Source organism: Helianthus annuus, chromosome 9 (assembly GCF_002127325.2).
Source record: "Helianthus annuus cultivar XRQ/B chromosome 9, HanXRQr2.0-SUNRISE, whole genome shotgun sequence".
Lineage (NCBI taxonomy): Eukaryota > Viridiplantae > Streptophyta > Magnoliopsida > Asterales > Asteraceae > Helianthus > Helianthus annuus.
This window is the reverse complement of record NC_035441.2, coordinates 178,908,245-178,931,729: the sequence shown is the minus strand read 5'-3', so window position 1 is coordinate 178,931,729 and position 23,485 is coordinate 178,908,245. Positions and strand designations below refer to the sequence as shown.

The 23,485-nt window shown below is 37.6% G+C and overlaps 4 protein-coding genes across 5 annotated transcripts; all 4 read right to left on the bottom strand.

Annotated features, from left to right (window-relative positions):
• Positions 1 to 4,693: 4,693 nt before the first annotated feature.
• Positions 4,694 to 7,394, bottom strand: LOC110881922 (protein DETOXIFICATION 16). Its single transcript, XM_022130051.2, has 8 exons — positions 7,105 to 7,394; positions 6,213 to 6,757; positions 6,032 to 6,118; positions 5,627 to 5,683; positions 5,189 to 5,427; positions 4,990 to 5,108; positions 4,838 to 4,924; positions 4,694 to 4,753 (listed from the first exon to the last, which is right to left on the bottom strand). The coding sequence occupies exons 1-8, from the start codon at positions 7,369 to 7,371 to the stop codon at positions 4,694 to 4,696; spliced, it is 1,461 nt and encodes a 486-aa protein (XP_021985743.2). The 5' UTR covers positions 7,372 to 7,394.
• A 624-nt stretch (positions 7,395 to 8,018) lies between these two features.
• Positions 8,019 to 10,484, bottom strand: LOC110885211. The gene is made up of 3 exons (XM_022132898.2): positions 10,414 to 10,484; positions 9,056 to 9,619; positions 8,019 to 8,557 (listed from the first exon to the last, which is right to left on the bottom strand). The coding sequence occupies exons 2-3, from the start codon at positions 9,425 to 9,427 to the stop codon at positions 8,363 to 8,365; spliced, it is 567 nt and encodes a 188-aa protein (XP_021988590.1). The 5' UTR covers positions 9,428 to 9,619; positions 10,414 to 10,484; the 3' UTR covers positions 8,019 to 8,362.
• A 1,539-nt stretch (positions 10,485 to 12,023) lies between these two features.
• LOC110885212 (protein DETOXIFICATION 16) lies at positions 12,024 to 15,214 on the bottom strand. 2 transcript variants are annotated; one of them, XM_022132899.2, is made up of 8 exons: positions 14,779 to 15,204; positions 13,378 to 13,922; positions 13,189 to 13,275; positions 13,038 to 13,094; positions 12,712 to 12,950; positions 12,499 to 12,617; positions 12,339 to 12,425; positions 12,024 to 12,247 (listed from the first exon to the last, which is right to left on the bottom strand). In XM_022132899.2, exons 1-8 carry the CDS (start codon positions 15,058 to 15,060, stop codon positions 12,200 to 12,202), a joined length of 1,464 nt encoding a protein of 487 aa, XP_021988591.1. In that variant the 5' UTR covers positions 15,061 to 15,204; the 3' UTR covers positions 12,024 to 12,199. The 2 variants fall into 2 exon arrangements, with proteins under 2 accessions (XP_021988591.1, XP_035833821.1); XM_035977928.1 differs by lacking the exon at positions 12,499 to 12,617 and having other exon boundaries at positions 14,779 to 15,214.
• Positions 15,215 to 16,206: 992 nt separating this feature from the next.
• Positions 16,207 to 18,750, bottom strand: LOC110885213 (plant intracellular Ras-group-related LRR protein 9). Its single transcript, XM_022132900.2, has 3 exons — positions 17,823 to 18,750; positions 17,285 to 17,451; positions 16,207 to 17,035 (listed from the first exon to the last, which is right to left on the bottom strand). Exons 1-3 carry the CDS (start codon positions 18,561 to 18,563, stop codon positions 16,432 to 16,434), a joined length of 1,512 nt encoding a protein of 503 aa, XP_021988592.1. The 5' UTR covers positions 18,564 to 18,750; the 3' UTR covers positions 16,207 to 16,431.
• Between the last annotated feature and the right edge of the window lie 4,735 nt (positions 18,751 to 23,485).

The following is a 23,485-nucleotide window of genomic DNA, read 5'->3' as shown; positions in this document are numbered from 1 at the left end:
ATTTTCAGTAGGATTATAGAAATAATAACCAACCGGGTATGCATATCCAATGAAAACAACTTTTTCACCGCGAGGATCAAGTTTGTCCGAAGACTCACTGGTAACATAAGCGTTACATCCCCATATGCGAAGGTAAGAGACTTTAGGTGGTTTACCATGCCACATCTCATATGGTGTCTTTTCTACCTTTTTAGTAGGAGCAATATTTACAAGACGTGTAGCAGTTTCAAGAGCATAACTCCAAAAGGAGTGTGGTAAGTTTGTACGACACATCATTGATCGAACCATATCTAATAAGGTTCGATTTCTCCTCTCAGACACACCATTGAGTTGTGGTGTTCCGGGTGGAGTTAGTTGGGATATAATCCCACACTTCTTAAGATGTTCATCAAACTCTTGATTAATGTATTCACCACCTCGATCGGATCGAAGTGCCTTAATCGTTTTCCCTAGTTGATTCTGTACTTCATTTTGGAATTCTTTGAACTTTTCAAAGGTTTCATGTTTAAACTTCATAAGATAAACATATCCATATCTACTATAATCATCAGTAAATGTAACGAAGTATCTTTCCCCATTCCTTGACATAGTCCTGAATGGACCACATACATCAGTATGTATGAGTCCTAACAGGTCTTTGGCCCTTTCACTAGTTCCGGTAAAAGGGGCCTTAGTCATCTTGCCACTTAGACAACATTCGCATAAATCATAAGTCTCCTGACCCGTGGATTCTAGAATCCCTGCGGTCTGGAGCTTCCTCATGCGATTGATGTTAATATGGCCAAGACGACAATGCCAACGATATGTTTGATTAAAGCTAGTTTTAACACGTTTAGAGGAAAGAGAGCATACTATATTATTTGATCTACTGTTAGAAGTATCTATTTCATAGACACCATTGTGAGGCTTAGCCTCAAAATAGAACACACCATTTAAAAATGCAGAAATGCTACCATTAACATTATCAAAAGCATAATTAAAACCTTGTTCTCTTAAAGCAGAAACAGAAATAATATTCTTAGTCAAACTAGGAACATAAAAAACATTGTCTAAAGAAATAAACAATCCAGAAGGTAATTCAAGAATAAATTCTCCAACTGCCTTCACAGCAACATTCTGCCCGTTCCCAACGTGCAGCTCTAAGTCACCCTGCTTCAGCTTTCTAATCCTTTTTAGTCCCTGCAAATCATTACAAATGTGAAAACCACATCCAGTGTCAAACACCGAAGATTTGCTCGAAAAAGGAAAATAGATCAATAACATGTATACCTGAGGATTCTCCAATCTGCAGCTTCTTAAGCTTCAACTCAGCCAGGTACTTGGGACAATTCCTCTTCCAATGCCCGATCTCATCACAGTGAAAACACTTGGCATCTTTATGAGGCTTTGCCTTCGGAGTGGCAACCTTTTTGCCTTTGCCCTTGTCTTGCTTACTCGCCTTGCCTTTTCCCTTGGATTGCTTCTTCTTGGTAATTCTTCCTTCCCTGATCGCCAGCACTGGATTGCCCTTAGTTGGGATGTTTGTCTCAGCAGTTTTTAGCATCTGATGCAACTCTGGGATCGTTCTTTCCCACCCATTCATGTTATAGTTCATTACGAACTGATGATATGAATTGGGTAGCGAGTTAAGGATCACATCCGTAGCTAACTCATTACTAAGGGGTGCGTTCAGACGCTCCAGTTGATCAACGAAAGACTTCATTTTCAGTACATGAGCACTGACCGAAGTACCTTCCTGCATGCGACATGTAATGAGAGATCTCATCACCTCAAAACGCTCATGACGAGCTTGCTGCTGAAACATGTTTTTCAGCTGCTCACTCATCTCATATGCTCCCAAGTTTTCCAGATTCTTCTGAAGTTCTGGAATCATCATAGCAAGCATAAGACATGTCACATCTTGGGAATCATCAACATGTTTTTCCCATGTCCTACGGGCTGCACCCGTATTAGCAGCAGGTGCTTCGGGAATTGGTCCTTCAAGGACATAAGCCTTTTTCTCCGCCCTGAGAACAATTTTCAGGTTGCGGTACCAATCCATGAAGTTAGAATTATCAAGTTTAGCATTTTCAAGGATGGACTTAAGCGAGAATTTGGTGTTATCAGAATTGTTTGTAGACATCTGTAGAATTTAGAAGAAAATTTTATTAGTAATTTTCATGCATTAACCTAATTCAATTTTGACCCAAGATATACAAAATTTTAGGAATTAGGATGAGATCCCATCTCCCCATAACTCAATGAATGGACTTAGCACTCTTCACTGGCATAGATTGAAGGGTAGGTGACGATCACCAATTGTGTCAACTACACAATTCTCGGTTTGGGGTCGCATGACGAGTGTTGTCAAGCATTGGTACGTTAACCCCAACTACACCCACTTTCACAACCGTAGAAGACGAATGCAGGGTAAACACTAACATTCGCTCTCGTGTCGCAAAAGTGATATTTGTCCTCAAATAAGAACCGTAGCCCGGCCCATGTAAGCATGGAAATCGCGGAACTACCCCTAACCAAAACCGTAGGCCTGGATGCAGGGTAAACACTAGCACCAGGGGTTCGGATAGATCAGTTCGGGTGTTCTTAATTTAGGGTGGCGTAGAATATCGTTTTTATTTGGGTTATATTTTAAAATTACCAGTTCGGGTCGTTTTAAAATACTTGTACGGCCTATGGCATGAACATAGGCTATACATTTCCTTTGTAAAAATCAATTTTACGTTTCAATTTGTGACGACTTTAACACCTTTCAATCACTCGACCGATTAATTTTAAATACCCTATTTAATCTAAGTTGGTCGTGTCGCAAATTTATTTTAATTAATAACGTTTATTAATAACGGTTTTCAAATTAACTTTTAATTTTTGAAAAACCAATTTTGATATTTGTATTTTAAAATAAACTGTTTATTTTAATTACCTATCCAATACTTAATAAACCTTTTATTAAAATTGTCGTTTTAATGATCGTGTATTAGTTATTAATTTTATGGCGTAATAAACATCTCATGGCAAAACGCAAAATAAATAAATAAATATGCAATTCCGGGTTCATAATATGTTCGGTTCATTCGAGCCCAAGAACGTGAACCGAGCCCATTAAGTGTAGCACAAACCCTTTTGTGCTCCCACTTAATCTTGGATCCAATCCAATAAAAAAAACTTTAATAAAAAGAAAATATAAATTTGTTTCAAATATTCTATACGAAAATTCTTAACAATAAAGTTTGTTACATTTTTGTCTAATGCTTAAAGTTTGATTATATTAAAATCATTATTTTAATATTTCATATTTTCTTTAATTTTAACGTGCGTAGCTTCAAAAACTAATTTAGTACGTGTGTTATAAAAATAAGTCTTTACCCGGATTTGCATCGTACGATCATTAAGCTAAATGAAATAGGTTAAGGCCAAGTATTTTGTCAAAGAGAACTTTGACAAGTGTTCATGTTTGGCCTTAATAAAACTTGCCTATAACTATTATACGTGACAGGATCCTATGCCAAATCTACTCGATTTTAAGCATGCAATCCTATAACTATTTTATAGATCTACAAACACATGTATAAAATAACCTATTTTGATTTGTAAGGTGGCTCTGATACCACTGTTGGAAATTTCGTGTAACTATTGGAAAATAATTTTTAGTCAATTTGTCAAACAAACTGAACGCAGCGGAAAACATGTACACGAGGTTCGGTTCTAAACCGTTTCCACCAGTGATCTCTTTACAATCAAAATAGGTTATAATAAAATAAAAGAATCGTGACATCCAAGAAAGACACCTTGGTTCAACGAACGATCTCGCTAGATGATCGTTGACCACGAAATCATATTTGTTCGTTTGAAACGATTTCAAACTAAACCTTTAAACTAAAGAAAAAGTTCAAAAGGTTTACCTTATGCGTAATCGAAGAAACAAAAGAGACTGATGATACTCGTTAGCGGTATCTCGAATCTCCGGGTTATCGTCTCTGATTTAGTGATGAAAAAGAAAGAGCCAAAAAGTTTTCACTTTTCTCCTTGTTCACGTCGCAGGAGGGAACCGAGAATTAAAAGCGAATTCCTTTTTTTTTTTTTTTTTTTGTTGAGATCTATATTAGATAAATTACAACTCCTTTCTTTTTATTCCAAAGTCAGTATATGTCGGTTAAGCCATTAGCCAATTTTTGTTGATATGTTTGCATCACAATAGAATTCAAATACCAAAAAAAATATCCTTTGAATTCAAATACAATATGCATCTATTAATTATCTCATAACTAACATTAACATTATATATAATATAATACAATACATATATATTATATATTATATATAATTTCTTATAATTAACAAATTAATTATAATATATCTTTTTAAATCCGGCTCTACGTAATTATTCCAAATAATTACCGGCTTCTTTTATTACGCTTATTATTTCGTGATCCGGTGATTAACGATTAAAACACCGTTAAATGTTCATTGCCCAAAGTGTAACTCTTTGGGTCGTACCTTGACGGCAACATTGAATTATAATCGACAATTGAACATTATATCCAACACTTCCAACTTATCTTAAGGATATTGTATGGTACGATTTACATACTCAACCACTAGAATTCATAGACCAAACAATACTCATTTATCCATAGAGTTCTTAACATATAATCAAAATCATAGAGCAACTACCACTTAAAGCTGCAATGTTCGTTCATGACACAGTGGTCAGCGTAATGGTGCTAGAATGCACCCTATTCATCGCCTTTTTCGCCTGCAACGACATTAGAAAACGTATGACTTGCTAATCGATGGTAGACTTAAACAAGCAAACAAAGTTAATGACTCAATGTCTTACTTCTAGTACCCAGTTTGTTCGTGTTGTGATTACTAAAAGCGACAACGCATGAACCCCACTCCCACAAATGATCCCGATCCACAAACCCTGTGAAGAAATTTAACAAGGTCAACTTCCCAAAGAGGAGAAATGAACAAGAAACCGAACCTCACCTTGCCTCCTAGATTGTAAACAAATGTTAAAATGACGGCACTAGGAAGACCGACAAGGTAGTAAGCTCCTAGATTTACCAACGTGCCCATTTTCTGCCAACCGCACCCTCTCACAACACCTTTATTATTACCACATAAATAGTTAAAATGTTAATTTTGGCTCATTGAAATGATAAAAAAATGCATGAGCTCTAATTACCTGATAATACACCTTGAAGTCCATCCATGACGTTAGATATAGCTAGCACCGGCATAACTAATGATACATAACTAACGACTTCAGCTTCATTCGTGTACAAATTTGCCCAAACTCTACGGGCTGCCACTAGAACCAGGCCAATAACTAGTACTTCTGTGATGACTAGTGATAAGGCCACCCATACTGCTATTTTTGCATATTCGTGTTTTCCTGCCCCAAGTTCATTTGAAACTCTTGTGCTGTTGATTATGGAAAATGTCACACATAGGTGGAAACATGGGCGTTTGGGCTGGTGGGATGACATGTCAAAACGAGTCATGGTCACAACTCATGTCACGTGTCGTGACTTATCGATAATATGTTGTCTATTTTCTCAAAATATTATGATACTAATCTACATTTATCTTTAAAGGATAGAGATTCTGCACTTAACCGTACCTCACTGTGTTCCCAAAGCCAAAGGGAATTCTGTAGGCCAATGAAATCGTACTTAGGCTGAGGAAAGTAAATTTGAAGTTAGCATGAAACTTCCGTTGTCTAGGGAACGAGAATGGTACTTCCAGATGCTTTTTGAAACTTCTTGCCGTTTGCTACCACTGTAAGCAAACTTAGCAAGTTAGCTTCGCTGGCAAGCGAACTCCATAGAGTTTTTCACCAAACTCGACCACTTTTTTCACAAAACTCCATGGAGTACGCTTGCCACCCAAGTGAACTTACTACGATCGCTTACAGGGGGTAGTGAACTGCTTAAAAATACAAGAAGTTTCAGAAAACACCTAGAAGTACCGATCTCGTTCCTAAACCATCTACTACAAAAAAAAAAAAAAAATCGGGAAAAAGCACCTGATAGACATCATCGATGTCTCTAGCTTTGGATTTGGAAGAAATCCAGAGAGTAAAACTAAAAACTCATAAGTCCAATGCTCCAGGCTTAAACATTTAAAATGAAATCAAAAGAAGGTATATTTTAGCTACAAAGAAGCTAAAAGGCAAAATTAAGATAAGGAGCATAGAAAAAACTGACCAGACCATGAGAGCCGAAGGTATGCCTAAAGCAAGAAACCCCCCAAGATCACGAACACCCTCTTTAGAAAACCCGACCCATGTTCTTTCACACGTACGTGACACCTTGATATACATACATAAAATAACCACATTAACCCCGTACGAGATGGCAACTGATAGAGCAGCACCCGAACTACCAAACCCAAATTTTGAAACCAAGATCCAACAACACCCAACATGAAATAAGCTCGCAAAACCCGTGCTTATCATCAATGGTTTCAGGTTATTTTGAGTCTGCAAGAATCTGATCTGGCACTGAAGTAAACCGTATGGAAAGATGCTTGGGATCAGCCAATGCGCATAGTTTCCAGCTTCTTTTGAGATATCCAAATCCAGTCCAAATATTGTAAACATTTGTCCTGTGAATGCCCAAATGATAGAAATTGGTATGCCCATTAGCATTAGTACTACCATAGCTCTCTGCATGTGTACACCAAGCATTTGATACTGTTTTGCACCGTAAGCTTGCCCACATAATGTTTCCAGTGCACCCCCAATGCCCATCTGAACAAAAAAGCAACTAACTTTTAAGAAATTGACCCAAGAAGGGCAAACTATATAACAAAAATAACCAACTTTACTCAAACATCAGTCTTATTCAGAACCAACTTATGACCAAAATTATCGACCGATTACATTAAATCAAATTTACTGGAAGTTATGTTACATTAAACCAACATTTATGAAACGTTGATGGTGTTTTCTACCTAAAAAGAACATAACTTTTTAGTAAAACTGGTTAACCTTTCATAGAATTAGCCTTGAATAGAATCACACTAAAGGCCACCAAGAAATGGATATGCAAGTTGCACTATGCATTTCCTAATGGCTCTATAGATCTTTTTAGTTACCATGAAGCAGAAACCGGTGACACCGGCAAACGAAGTGGCCAACGACGCACCAGAAAGGGTGAGCTCTCCAAGATGGCCTATGAACATGAGCGATGTTAGTAGAAAACTATACTGAAGAAAACTAACCACAATAAAAGGTCCAGCTAACATCAGCTGAAGCTTCAATTCTGCAAAAATATCATGTATATCAAACTCCAATATGTGTTTCGATTTTGGGATTGTAAGAGTAGACTTGAGAAGTGGTTTCGAGTACTGTTCTTGATCCATTTTTTAGGGCTTTCTCTCCTGGATTTTGGACTAAACTAGAAAAATCAACAATGAGGTATGTATGGATAATAAGATATGTAAGAACACGCCAGTCGTTTGATTGATAGCGGAAAAAGGCGCACTTGCAAAGGAAAAACACTGGAACGTGACATCGATGGACCTTTTCGTGACAATAACTCTCAAAGAAAGAACCTACAGATTTTCCATATCATATTCAACATGTTTTTTTTGGCTTAGAGTGCACCAACTTTGAAACCTTTGAGAACAAAGACAATGACTTTAAGAAAGGCATGTAATACCAATTGCTTTTGAGATCTGGTGTTAAGAAATAAAGAGATAAACAACACTGGATGTTTGTGATTGGGCCATAAAGATCCCATAACCTTTTAGTGATTAATAATAACAAATGAAACTAGTTTAATACCCGTCCGTTGGACGGGTTACGCTCACAACGTAACAAACAAAAATACTGTATATTGATGGTGTTTCGGTTTGCTTCTCCTTTTCTTCTTTTCCATCTCCTATTTGAAAAAGTTAAAACCATCTAACTTTTCCTTTTCTTCTTTTCAATCCACTAAAACTCATTCTCAAAACACATTATCCAAACACTACAAGCTATTAACTTTTAAGAAGTCAAAAACTTAAAAGGAATAAAAAACCCATAGAACATAATAAAGAAAACAATAAAACGTATTTATAATGTCACTAAACAAATAACCAAACATTAAAATGAACAATACAAAAGAGCATACTTAATGGAACTAAATATTTGTACTTTCCTTGACATGTGTTGAGACACAAACATCCGCAACATCTTCCTCTACACTTTCTTTAGCTTCAACAACTTCACGTTCATTATTGTCATTGTGGTGGGTCTTTTCTTGTAAGCCTCCTTCAACCGTCACCTCCTGTGCGCGTGTAACGTCATCCTCATCTTGATCTTTTTCTAATACGTTGACAACTTGTTCCTTTTCTTCATGTTCTGTCGTCTCTACTTGAGGTATTGTTTGTGTTGAGGCGCAAGCATCGGGGGTGATTGCTTGTAATAACCCATTTTGCTCCTTTTTGCAATTTCTACATCCGGCTTGGTTTCTTCAATCTCTACACCTTGCTCAATTTTCTTGACACTTTCCTCATACTTTTGTTCTTCTGTGTCCCTTGATCCAATTTCACTCAGTTCACTTGCCTATATGAAATTATTTATATTTTGAGTTTATGGGTAGAGTGAAAGAAAATCTAAAATAATGTATATGAATAAGCTCAAAGCTTGTAGCAACAATATTTGTAGCAGCTTGGATTCATCTTTTTTCATCCAAATATTAGCCACAATTTTTATAAATGGTGTCTTCTTCACAATGCCATTTTCTCTAAGCATTTATCATTTTTGATGTAATTTATTATTGTTGAAGGTAAAAATGTCATACTGATAGGTAAAAATGGCAAAAGGGATGGTCTGTTGGGTTGGGTTGAGTAAGGGGTCACCGTTGGTCATTTTAATCTCTGGTTACCTTTCTTGGAAATTTTTGTTTTATGTTTTTCTTTATATTAAACAAATCCACCCGTTATATATTTTATCCGGTATCAAATATATACAACCCCGATTGACCCATTCCCGCACTCTTATAACACCAGCATAGCAGCCTTTTGGAATAATTAGAAATTACTTGGGTTAAACATTATTTACCTCTTGTGCATCAACTGATTTGTCATCTGTTTCTTCCTTGACAAACTCTCTAGGCGTTTCATTCAGATCCTGCTCCTTGAAATCAGCCACTACGAGCGCATGTTCTTCTGTTGTTTCTTTTATATCCTCACACGCAGCATCTTGTGAGCTTGTAACACCATAACCATCACCTTGGTTCTTCTCCAACACGTTGAAAGCTTCTTTCTTACCCTGCTCGACGCTGTCGGTTTCAGACTTCTCGGGGACACTGTTTCCACATACTTCACTCTCAATAGCCTTTTCTCCAATCTTTATGGTTTCTTCTTCAGGTTCTGTTGGTTTTGCAGCCTTGTAACTTTCTGGTGTGTTGCTGTGTTCATCAGCAATGACCATGGTAACTGAGAGTGCTTGATAAAAAATTCCACTCTCATCGGTTGGTTTACTGGTACCGGTTTCTAGTGGTGTATATACAGTTGTTGCCACTAGGCTGCTAGTTTCAAGTTGCTTCACTTGGTTTCCAGGAAGTTCGGTTACTTTTTCTTCGAAACTTTCACTTGTCAATGCATTCTCTTCCCTTTCACCTTTCTGCAGGTAATTTACATATCAGAATAAACTATAAACTATGCTGAGAATATTATTAGATTTGCTAAAACTGAACTTAAAAAGAAATCAAAATTATAAATTGACTCACCTGGAACCTATTTACAAAAAAAAAAAAAAAAGATAAAAAATAAAAACCATGGTACATATTTTTTGTGATAATTAATTGAATTGCATGTATATAAGGTAAATCACGTATCCGTGACAACTCGAGTTGGTAACTTTGACCCATTTACTTATGAATGGGTCGATTCGGGTTAGGTTATATCTCTTACCGTTTTAACAGGTAAAAATAATAACTTAACGGTAACAGGTCAAACATGTTCAGAGTGATGTAAGTGTATTTTATAGTACTTAAAACCGTGTATATCTTTTTATATAAAAAAATTAGTTTGTTATTGAAGATAAAAATTTCTAATTATACCAACTTTAAAAAACTTAACAAAAAGTGTTTGGACCCCTGTCGATCACCATGAAAATTCACCAGTTTCGACCCTAACCGTTTTTGGCAGGTTACCAACATAGAAAGCATGTAGGCATTGTATTGACATGCCAACTTATCTTTTGAAAGATAAAGAAAAATTTTATACCTGATAGATTGAGATTTCATAAAGCAGTTAAAGTTCATACTCTGTAAGAACAGATGGAACACCTAATGGCTAATACTTCATAACTAATAATCATTTTCAAGCAGTTCCATCCGTTCATCCTACTTCAGTTACATTCATTTGTAAGTAATATAAAACAAAATAGTAAAAGACAGATATGTATTTGCTAACCTTGTCTTCGCCCAGTGAGCTTGATCTTGATACCCTTGTCAACAAACTTGGCTAAATCCAAAACTGTTTCCTTCCTGCCTGCCTGACTGAACAAAATATGCATGACAACACGTAAGATAAAAATAATTGATAATTAAGAACGTCTTTTTGCACTAAAATTGAAAATAAATGCTCTGTGTTTGCATCTAATGAAATGACTTTTAGGATTATAGACGTGAAACTAACTGGATATCTGAATAAGGTACTACAAGAGCTGAAAAACTAAACATGTTGTCAAGATTCAAGAATGAGAGATACGAGTGATCTGATCACAAGCTCGTTCATCCTATAAGCTCGTTTATTGTTTTCTTTATTATGTTCTATGGTTATTTGTTTACTTATTACAAATATGCAAAACAAAGTGATCTGCAAATGAAATAAAAAACCTACGATGTGCAAATAGACTACAATAAACTAAACCCATAAAACCCAAATAAATTGCTTAAAAGCCCAAAAAAACTAAAATCAATCAGATAGAGGACCTTTGTTCATTAAATTTCGCCTTCGTCGCTCTTCAATCTCATGGTTGGGAGGCAGTGGTGTCCGTATGGAACTCGAATGCAACAGAAGCGAGATTTGGGGCTATGATAATTGAAAAGAAATTGGTCATTAATATTGATTTACAAACATTAAGAATCACACTGATGAAAAGAAAAACTTAACCTAATTTCTAATTGAGGTGAGATGAGATGAAACCTGCTAATTACACACGGGTTCCTGAAGGGTATTCTTCCAATCGGCGTCATCAGTTACGAACTCGATAAATCCACCGGAAGAATCAAAGCCCTCTTCAACGTTACTGGTAGTGGGTGAGAAAGATGAATATGAACTCGGCGATGCTGGTTGGTGTTGGCCTGGAGGGTTTATATAATGGGTGGGCTAGGGTGGTTGGGAGGATAAAGCGGCAAACGTGGGTGGAGGATAACGTGTGCAGTTCGCCGGAAGTGGGAGCGCTGATATAGTAAAACTGTCGCCAACCGCTGTATTCTAGGAGAGAGAGCGTGGAACTGACATGAACTGCTGCTAATTTAACCACTTTAAACTGCTCCGATCATCAGGACTTGCTGGAGAAAATTTGTAAAAGGAGTGGAGATCATGGGCCTAAATTTCTGGAGTAAAACCACCAGCAGAAAACTGCAAATAACCTCCATCAGAGTGGTTATTTTTGCTAGTTTAAACGGCTGAGATTTCATCTCAGCATGATCCAACGGTGGATATTAACTTGGATGGTGGTTAGACTTAATGGGTTCCATAGATATATATAATGACTAGGCTTATACTGTTGGTGACTCAGTCATTAGCACTAGTATGTCTATTTAAACTTAAACCATCTTGTAACTTTTCCATATATATATATCGCATTATTGAAGTTGAAGGAAAAGAACCAACCACTTGGAAAAGCTTCTAGGCATAAAAGTTCCTTTATGAATTGTGTATATACAATATATTGTGGAGAAATGATTGAAAACTAGAAATTATGCAATCTTGATTAGTTACCAATATAGGTGCGACAACCTATTTAATTGCGGCGCGCAAAATGTTCCTAAAAGAAAACAGAATATAAAGCCTCCTGGGTAGTAAGTGGTAAGATATATAAACTAACACACATAAATAACAGAACATGGTTACTTTGATCAAACTTTTTTACATTTTTCATCACTAACTTCTGTTCCACTTCAAGAAGGAATATCAGCATAACCATAGACATAATCACATTGGCTACAAAACCCGCCCAAACAAGCATCCATCACTTAGGTAAACTTGTGCCAAACACCCTGTTTCTTGCATTTATAGCCTGAAATAAAAGTGAAAGAAGATTTACAAATTATAAAAACCCATCGATAATTTTACAATAAAGTTGATTTATATAGAGTTTATGTATATACTTGTTGCTCCCAGTTCGTGCGCATAGTAATAACCAAAAGAAGTATCGCTTGAAGCCCACTTCCACTTATGATCCCCATCCAGAGTCCCTGCATCAAAAACAAAAATAATGCCGAATAATTCACCAGAAAAATGTAACAATAAGATGACATTTCTTGTTACCATTCCTCCATAATGGAACACAAAAGTCAAGATGGCTGAACAAGGAAGACCAATGATGTAATAAGCTCCAAGATTTACAGCTGCACCAATCTTTTGCCACCCACATCCTCTCGCAGTACCTTTATACAGTGCATCAATCAGTAGTACTTAAAAGATTTCGATCGTATATGTATATCTTTTGAAGCATAAAGTATCACAAAGTTGAAGCTTTACCTGATAGAACACCTTGAATTCCATCCATGAAGTTGGATAATGCAAGAACCGGCATGACATTAGACATATAACTCACAACTTCTTCTTCATTTGTGAACAAATATCCCCAAATATGTCGAACAGATATCAAAAACAGGCTTACTAAAACACCTTCTGTTACAGCTAGAAACATCATAACTCGCGCTGCAAGCCGTGCAGCCCGTGGTTTCCCTGCTCCTAGCTCATTTGAAACTCTTGTGCTTTGCGAATATAAGATGAACATATAAATAACAAAAGTCTATGCATTATAAAGGAACATCTCAAGATAGTTATGGTATTAGCTGTACCTTACCGCACTCCCAAAACCATAAGGGATTCTGAAGATCACCGAACTTGTAGTAAGACTGGTGATGAAAACAGTTTAAGTCTTTAAGACAACATAATGTGATGATTGCATCATTTCGTTTGTAATCTACTTGAGGCCGCTTAATAATATACCTGACAGACATCATTGAGGTTTCAAGTTTTGGATTTGGAAGAAGACCGGACATGAAAACAAGGAACTCGTAAGACCAATACTCCAAGCTTAATCACATACAGAAAAAATCATGTTAGTTTTTTTAACAAGACAATTATAGGGATAAGTGATTATGTGACATCATATATCATCATATATAATCAACTAACCAGACCATAAGTGCAGATGGTATGCTCAACACAAAAAACTCGCCAAGATTTGTGATCCCTTCTTTACAAAAACCCGTCCATGTTTTCTCAAAATCGGATGAAAACTTGATATAAACCGATAAAACCAACACGTTGGTCCAATATGAAACAGCACACGAAAGTGCAGCCCCTTGACACCCTAACCCGATCTTACAAACGAAAATCCAGCAAACAAGAATGTGAACAAAGCTCGTGAACCCGGTGCTTATCATCAACACTTTTGTTTTACTTTGAGTTTGTAGGAATCTGAACTGACACTGGAGAATTCCGTAAGGGAAAATACTCGGAATGAGCCAACGGGTGTATGATCCGGCTAAAGTTGAGATTTCCAAATCTTGACCGAACCAAGTAAAGATAGTGCCCGTGAAGGTCCATATGATGGATGTAGGAATAGCCATGAGCATGAGTACAAGCATTGCTCTTTGTGTGTGTATGCCTAACATGTGATATTGTTCTGCACCATAAGCTTGTCCACATAATGTTTCTAGTGCACTTCCCATTCCAAGCTAATCACAAACATATATTGACAATTAGTAAATTTTGCAGCATTGGAGGTAATTTACTAAACAAATAATTTTCTTACAAGAAACAACCCTTATTTTTAACACAATTCTGCATTTTTCTATTGCTTTTATCCGACCAATTTTGACTCGACATGTGAATAAACTTCTAAATGAAATAATTAGTACATTATGCCATTTTTATAGGGAAAATATATATAATTTGACATGTATGGCCAAAACTAGGAATATATTATCAACATATAATGGAAACTAGACTGCCGGCGCGAACCAATGATTCATGTGTTCTCCAAATAAACGTATATCGAGAGAAATCGTTATAGTCAAAATCGGGCCACAGATAAAGATTTTTTATTTATTTATACCTAATATTCATTAACGACAGAAAAAAATAACATAAGAAGGTATTGGTAGGTAAATGAGCAACAAGCTATGTTGCAACCCCTTTGGATCAGCTTTGTGTGGTCCATTTTGACCTGACCTAATATGGTCAACATAATCCCCCCCCCCCCCCAAAAAAAAAAAGCTTCAACACAAATCTACCACTTTCCATTATATAAGTTGGTTTATAACATTTTGCTTGCTTTTATTTGTGGGTCCATCATGAATACTACCAGAAAATCATATCTTGAACGAAAAAGGAAAGGCAAGATTCTACTTTTTGCAACAACCCATGACCATATGTAGCATGTCATGATTCATGAACAGTCTCATATAATAACAACAACAAAAAAACCACCATTAATCAAACTTCAAAGGCATGTTTTTTACACATCAAAGTAAAAAACATAGGACCCATAAACAGAGTAATGATGAAAACTAAAAAGTGTAATACTAATACCATGAAGCTAAAGCCAGTGACAGAAGCAAAAGAGGTCGCCATGGAAGCAACAGAAAGCGAAAGCTCCCCAAGACGACCAACGAACATGACAGAAATGATCTCCAAACTGTACTGCAAAAAACTAACCAAACAAAGAGGTCCAGCTAACTTCAACTGTTGTTTCAGTTCAACTATTGGCTCTGATGAACTAATGCTAGATTTGATCTCAACCCATCTTCTTTCTCTAGATTTTTGAACAATAAGAGGGACTTGAAGAAGATTTGTTGGGTTTTCTTGATCCATTGCTACCTACCTATACCCTCAAAGTGACACACCCATTTTCTTGAAAAATGTTTAGATGTAGTAGTACGGTGGGTTAGGTTGACCCAGTGTATTTGATATGCAACCGACTGCATTTATGCATGCCATGCTAAAAGTATGTCATGACATCAGACGCTGTCCAAACCAAAGATATCATATTTTACTTGTAATATATATCAGCAATTTCATAAAGACTATCTAGAAATTAAAAATATAAACATCAGACTCTGGGCCAACATAGTTTTCCTACATGTAGTTTATTCTGTGCCCGGTGCGCGCATGTAACTTAACTAAATATTATATAATAATAACAAAAATACAAACAAAAAGGAAAAATCACCAAAATACTCAAAGTTGATTTTTTCTCAAAAACAAGCATTGAATTAATTTAGTCGTCTCCAAAAGTGCAGGCTCAACCGACACTTTTCACCGAAAGAGAGGCCGGGAGCTCAGTTGGCGCTTTCCTAACTTTCTTAGCCGGCAGAGTTGTGGCGATATCTAATTAGAGGAAATAAGAGGCGACTCCTTTGGTAAAAGCTAAATTTACATCTCTATTTTTTTGAAGGGAAAATTACGAAATTGTTGGTTGAGCAAGAGGATTTTCAATTTTGTCACCCTCCTGCGTCCTTGGAAGGACCACTGAGCTTCGGAAGAGTCCGCATGTTATGTTGATGCGTCCATGTCCGATAGACCACTCCCGTGCGTCAGCGGACCACTTCCGAGTCAGCCAAAATGGGAGTGGTCTGCCGACGCACGGGAGTGGTCCGCGGACATTGTGAGTTGTCAGCGGACGCACGGGAGTGGTCCGCGACGCACGGGAGTGGTCCGCCTACGCACGGGAGTGGTCTGTCGGACACGTGTCAGATACTTACTACATGGACTTTTCAACATGATACGTCGACGCATCCCATACTTAGAGGTCCTTCCACGAACGCATTAGCGTGACAAATTCGAAAACATGGTTGGTCAACGCAGATTTTCGTAAATTCCCCTTTTTGAAAAGTTATGGTCAACCTTGATTGTTTTGCTAACTATCCCTGGACAAAATCCTAGATACGTGGTTTTATAATTTATGTATAAAATAACATATAAAATATATTAACAATTAGAATTTCTCCATCAAACACATCAACAAATAAAGGAGGCCATTTATTTCAATAAATCGTCCTTAACACATGGAATGGAATAAAATTTAGGATGTTACATGTATCCATCCTGCGTGCAACCTTTACATACATGTTTTCAGGTTTGTTTCCGGTCCGAAAAAACATAACATTTTAAAAAACAATGAATAACAAGGTTGAACGAAGAATAAACCCAAGCTACTATATATGGTAGGATTTTATAACTTGATCAAAGTCGATGAGTGAGGTAAGGATACGTTGCGCCCGGGCCATAAGCCGGCCCGAAAAACAAAAACGTAAACCACCCAGCTTGTTGTGCCTGTTCTTCCCGTTCCCACATCACCCTTCTCTCTTCTTCTACAATCATATCATATAACCTCTTGCTCATATACACCTTCACAGCTTCAACACCTTCTGCCACCACCTCTGGTGGTGGAACCGTCAACGGGTTATGGTCCACCACCAGTCTGGTCAGGCTCACCAACCGCCCAAATGTAATGGGCAGCTGTTGAATCTGATTGTTGCATATATCGAGTTCCCTTAGGCGAGTTAGACTCCCGATTGTTTCGGGGAGTGCTGTAAAGTCGTTAAAGTTACTGCCCAAGTTAAGAACCTCGAGTTTTTTAAGCATTCCGATTGAGGGTGGCAGGCCTCTGAGCGTATTGAAGTGCACATCAAGGACTTGAAGAGATATCATTTCGCCGATGGAGGTAGGAAGAGAGCGCAGCTTGTTCAAAGGCATTATAAGCTTCTTTAGATTGATTAGTCCATACCCAATGTTGGCAGGAAGATATGTAATCTGATTGAAACTAGCATCCAATTCTAATAATGATCTGCACCAACATGTGATATTTAATTAGTTCTTGACACTAATAGATAACTGGGACGTTTTCTACGCTAAAATAGGTCATAAGGCCTAGGAAACACCCTTTTCTCACAAAAGAAGTATCGTCGGAAAAACCATTGCGGGAAAAAAATTAGTGAAAAGGCATTTTCGACCCCCTTTTTATTTTTTTTATTTTTTTTTTGTAACTTTTCCTACGCATTTCTGACACAAGTTTTCCTACGGATTAAGCAATTACCTGCATTTACAAATGCCATCGGGCAAGGAAGTGAGTTTGTTCCTTGAGACATTTAGAAACTGCAAATGTTGCAACGAGCCGATGGTATCTGGTAGTGATTCAAAGAGATTAGCAGAAAGATTAAGCTCCTCGAGACTCGTAAGTCCCGCAAGTGATTCTGGTATAGCCTGCAACAACGATTGTAAGCAAACGTCAATAATTCAAATATAAGAACATATATATGAAGATGGAATCCTTTTTTTATTTTATTTTTTAGGTTTTTTTATATGGTTTATGGTCAAGTTTCTAAACATGTTTGGTTTATGAGACCATGCAGGTGTAATCTGACCGATAGCAGGTGACATGACAAAAAGTGACCACGACATCCGCTGCTTGAAGTAGTGGATGTCTCAAATTAGAAGATTGAACTTTTTAATTACATTAACTAATTTGAGACGTGCTACTTAAACAGCAGATGGTCATTTTCCCATGTCACCTGCTACCTCAGCTAAAAAACGTTTTCAACTTTTGAGAACGTTGATGGTGCAAAACAACTAACCGTAAGTTTATTGGAGGAGAGGTCAAGAGAAACCAATGTATGAAGCTTCCCAAAAGCTTCAGGAACAAACGGCAACCGCCTGCGCGACAAATCAATCCGTTCAACACCGTTCATCAACGCATCCTGAAGAATATCCGCCATCTCCTCCTTCACCTCCTCAGCTATCGTCGGAAGCATAGAAGACACCCTCTTATCAAGCGCGGATAACTTCCCAGCTGATTTAGCCGTATCATAAAGCTTCTGAAGCCTCCTCTCCGCGACAACAAGCAGATCGCTATACGTTTCATGCATCTCATCTAAAGAAATCAATGCCTTATACATCTGCCTCTCTCTTTTCACCAATCTCTTCCTCTTCTCCATCTCCATATCGTATTCAGCATTCTCATCGAATTGACCCGCGACTGGAGATTCGGCTTCTGCGTACCGCAACCTAGCCAGATCAACGGTTTCTGGGTCGGGACGGTCACCTAGAGATTTAATAACCGAACGGATCTGTTTAACCTCAACAACAACCGCACGGATGTTGGCTAGAATATCATCTTCTGTTAAATGAGACACACGTTCGGCTAACTCGGTATATGATTCACGTTCAGATAGCTCGGTGTAGGTTTCTGGCAAGGCGTATGGGCGAGCTAGTCTTTCGTTCTCAAGCTCCTGCAATTGCCGGCGTTTGAAGCTGGGGATTTTGGTCATGACATATTTGAGGATTCGCATCTTCCTTGGGCTGGGGTTGGGATCCATGGCGATGATAATGATTTAGATGAGGAATGAGGAGGAGGATGATGGTGGTGATGGTGTTCAGAGAGATCAATGAACGTAACGCTTTGGGGGTTGTTTATATATGAGTTGATCAGGGCGTCACGCTATGTCTCATCCGAACGGGAGAAAGAACGAAGAAGGCAACAAACAATAAGAATTGAAGGACGATGACAAAGAAATAATGGCCATTGTTGCATCAATTTGAAGACAAATTTTGCAACCGTGGCTTCCATGTTTTCTGGACAACTTTCAAAGGATATCATTCATTCATTCATGCCAAAAATAGGGCTATGGCTTTTTAATTATTTTTAAGCTTCATTTTAAGCCCCTCCTTAACGGAAATTTTATACATCTTAATTAATTTAACTATTTAAGTAGTATATAAATATTTAACACATGGAATTACATGTATCTATTAAACTTCTACAAATATAAACATTATTTAACTCATATCACCCTTTTAGAGCTACAAATCTAAGGGTGAGGGGCACCCTCGGTGACCCCGTGCGGGGACCATTTTTACCGATCGGGGCGGTGCCGCCATCAAGGCGGGAGGCCAAATCGGGGTGAACGATCGGGGAGGGGGCACCGAAGAGGGGAGGAGAGAGAAGGTGGGCCCCCCATTCAATCAACCAATGAATTTTTTTTTTTAAATAAAAAACAAGTCATCTAAGAGGGGAGTGCCGCCATCAAATTGGGGTGTGAGGGGAGTTTAAGAGGGGAGTTGACGTGGCATAACCTGATTGGGTGTGCGTAAGAGAGGGGACTCCCCTCTTAGGGGAGTGCCCCCTCACCCTAATAGGCTTCGATAAGGGCATGGAAGTTGACATGTAGGGCGGGCTCGTGGCCACACTGTCACTGGTGGCACTAGAGGGGGCGGGGGGCAGGGCTTGGGTGAGCTCACAAGCATTAGGCAAGTGAATCATCATCGTTGGGTGCATGGGAATCGCTACACTCGTTAAAAACAGAGCTGTTTTAAAAATCCGTTTACGAAAAATCGTTGTTCCAAAAAAGATCACGCGTTTTAGAAAAGGTATTTAAACTACAATATTAATTAAAAAAAACTCCACACATTTCAGTTAAATCTTAAATCTTCTAGTACACTACGCCTTCCATTCAAAACCTATTTAAAATGTTCTCAAAGTTTCTACACTGCTAATAATATCCATTAAAAAAAATGAATTCTCATTATTGTCTGGTGAATCGCAGAAAGACGAGTTTTTCATGGAGACATCTAAATTAACAACGAAGTTCTTAACTAATCACGCTGAAAGTAGTTCACAACCATTAACCAGACGACCATCACTTGAACACATTCGTGAGGCCACTAATGAACTTCTAGTATGTGACTATTTTTGTAAAGATCACGTTCATGATGCAGCTATTTTAGGCGACGTTTTCGCATGATTCACAAACTACTTGTATGAATAGTTGGCGATTTGGAGCAGGCTCTGATTTTTTTCCAACAAAGAAGCGACGCTAGAGAAAAACCCGATTTCATGTCGTTACAAAAATGTACGCCTGGTATTCGACAACTTGTATGCGACACTAGCTCCGACTTATGGTAGGAATACTTGAAGATGTCAGGGGGTGCTGAGTAGGGGGATCCGGATGTGTTTGTGCACCTTGAATCGGTTAAAAACAGGTCCTTCCTTTTAGTCAAAGACAGAATTAAAGGAAGTGGGATAGTCCTAAATGTTCTAAATGTGCTTACCCCCCCCCCTCCCAAGGGGTGGTTCATAAAAGAAACCTCTGGAACCAAATCTCGGCTCTAATAACCTAAACCCCGGGTATGTGGATTCTTCTGGGTGATTTCAACTCGGTTTGGTTCAAAGAGGAAAGGAAAAAAAAACCCAAGTTTAATTAGACAATGATAGATACTTCAATGAGTTCATCTCTATGTCGGGTCTTCATGAATACGAGATGAAGGGGTTTACTTACATGACTGAGAATAAGTTAAGTAAAATTGATAGGGTGTTGGTGTGCTAGGAGTTTTTTAATGTGTGGTCGGATGCTTGTCTTAGGGTGCTCCCGAGGCTTCACTTGGATCACCCCCCTCCACATGTCGCACCCCAACCGATGGCGGAAATATCAGAGTTAGACGAACAAGATTGCTCGAGACTTCATAACACTATTTGTAACAATAATTAATTAAAAACCGATTTCATTTCATAACAATAATTGTCAATTACATCAAAGAACTCAAAATACAACACTTGAAATTCAAAGTACAACAAAGTTTAATCAAAATACGATAACAAATCTAGCATTTCGTTATGAGTATCTAAAGTCGTCCCTACTAGATTTCATCAAGATCATCATCATCATCAACCTGCAACATGTATAAAAGTATAGTTCAACACACAAGGCATTGGCGAGTACACAAGTTTTAATACATAACATAAGATAAAATGTTTAAACGAATCCACATGGCAACTAAGTTATCAAGATTAACGTACAATTGGCATGCGAATATTCAAGTCAACCCTCTGATTACTGCAAGATTTAAATTTAACATGACCACAAGTCTACGGGCGGTGCGTTACTCCTATAGCCCTATACATGTTAAATGGATGCTCGTACGAAGTTAATGACATGTTTATCACATAAGAATCGCCCAAAATATACGAATCAAGTATAACAAATAAGTATGCATGTATTGGATTGTTTGTGCATTGCATAAAGTATAGTGTGTTTGTGATTTTAATAGGCTAAACATATTGCACCTAAAAAGTGTAAAGCGTAAAAAGGGGTGTTCAAGTGTACTCACGGTTTTGCAAAGCTTTCCTTTGTAATCCCGTGAAGAGTTTGTAAGTTGGAGGATGGAACACCAAAGTCACCCTACATGGGGGAAACGAAGGTGTGTAAGTAATAGAATTTAAACGGCAGATTCGGATTGAATTTAAAGTACCAAAAGTATATAAGTATAAAAGTATTATCTAGTCTAGCTAAGTACTCGTTTTAGACACTAAGTTATATGTGATTTCATGGGTCCTAGTTTGCCTATTAGAATCAATAACGAGAGTCTTAGATTCGTAGATATAATAGCCTAAGTTCATGACGAATAATAATGACCCGATTATCATCACAAATTCCACCATGTTTATATAGATATCTATTTACATAGTTATAATATTAACCTAAAACTAAGTCCATCATAGACTGTCATATAAGTCAAGCATGGAGGATTAACCTCTTTGTATGATTCACCACTACTCAAATCATCACAAGGATGATTCGGAGAGTCATGAATAACCAGAATTAAAACTAACTAATGCATGTTCAAGTGACCAAGTAATTCCTAACCCGGGTGAACCACCACGACATGGAAAGAGTTAACTAAGTGACGGGGGCTAGGCGGGGTTATGTTACTTTGATACTAGGAAGTCACTTGAGTGTTCATACACAAGGTTCATAGGTGAGGTAGTGGAACTAGATTGAAAGCCAAAGCTCCCACGGTTCACACTTTACAAGTCACAAGTTTATCATATGAAAGATGATGAATCATGCCTGTTTTCAACACTTTGATTATGATATGTATGACCTAAAAAGCAAAGAGTTTTGAACTCATAACTTGATGGAAATCGCCTCAACACAAACCCACAACTATAGGCTAAGTTGTGAGCTTGGTGGGTACAAGATTCCACCAAGTTTTAGCAAAGAAAATGAAGTTACAATAACATGAACAAAAATAGAAAATTTATCTTACTTTAGACCTCAAATATGGTGAGGTTTCACCTTAGTTTGCCATGGAAAACTTGTGAAAACCTTCCTAGAGGTTATCCAAGTAAGTTTGAAGAAGAAACAAGCAAGATTGAAGGAAGAAGTGAGCTAGAACTCACTTTTAGATCCTTGAAACTTTCTGCTCAAAATCAGAATATTTGGAGAGTTTTAGAGAGGATTTGAGAGTGTTTGAGAGGTATGGAAAGTGAAAATGAGAGTTAGAATGGGTGTATATATAGTGGGGGATTAGGGTTAAGTGTTAGGAGTAAATTAAAGAAGGTTAGTTTGTAGTTGATGTAACACCCGTCTTATAATAGACAAAATTTATATTAAATATGCATTAATTATATATATTTATATATAATACGTGCATATAAAAGCTTTGATAAGTTAAAACACATTCGTAGTTAAGTTGTACAAGATTACAAAATTCGTAGTAACTTAAAACATTTAGGAGTTGACATGTTTTTAAAACAAACTACTTAGACAACATCATTCGCGGAAGCTTCAAAAGTTGTGCGTTCGGTTCTTGTCGTATGCTTGATCGCCATCCGGAATGTCACCTACAACACCTAATATCAAAACCAACATTAAGATTAGTTTTGATGAACATTTAATTGGTTAAAACATGTCTGAATTGCAAAAACGAACAAATTGCACAAAAATCCCAAGTCTGCAGTCTGTCGCGGGGCGCGACAGACTTTGAACATTCTTTCGCGGGCCGCCATAGCCTCTGGCGGGGCGCGACCTTATTAAGTGATTCTCTCACGGGGCGCCAGAGTCCCTTTTTCACAGACTGTTTCTGTCACACCCCAACCGATGGCGGAAACATCGATGTGCGAGCACTAAGCGTTCAGATTGCTCATGAGATTTCCACAACACTATTTGTGACAATAGAGATTAATAGATTTCATGCATAAATTTGTCTAAACAAAATTCAACGTCACATCAAGTACCAAAACATAACAAGGATTGTTCAAATTATTCAAAATAAGTTTCTAAGTTCACTAGGTGACGTTTCTAGGCATTCCCCTAGCTTGATTTCCATGTTCCTCAGCAACCTATCAGCCTGCAACATGTATTAAAATATCAATACAAAATTATTGGCGAGTACACAAGTTTGATACTAGAATAGTATATTAGAACAACTCTTATCCATAGTGTAAGCAATAAAAAATAGT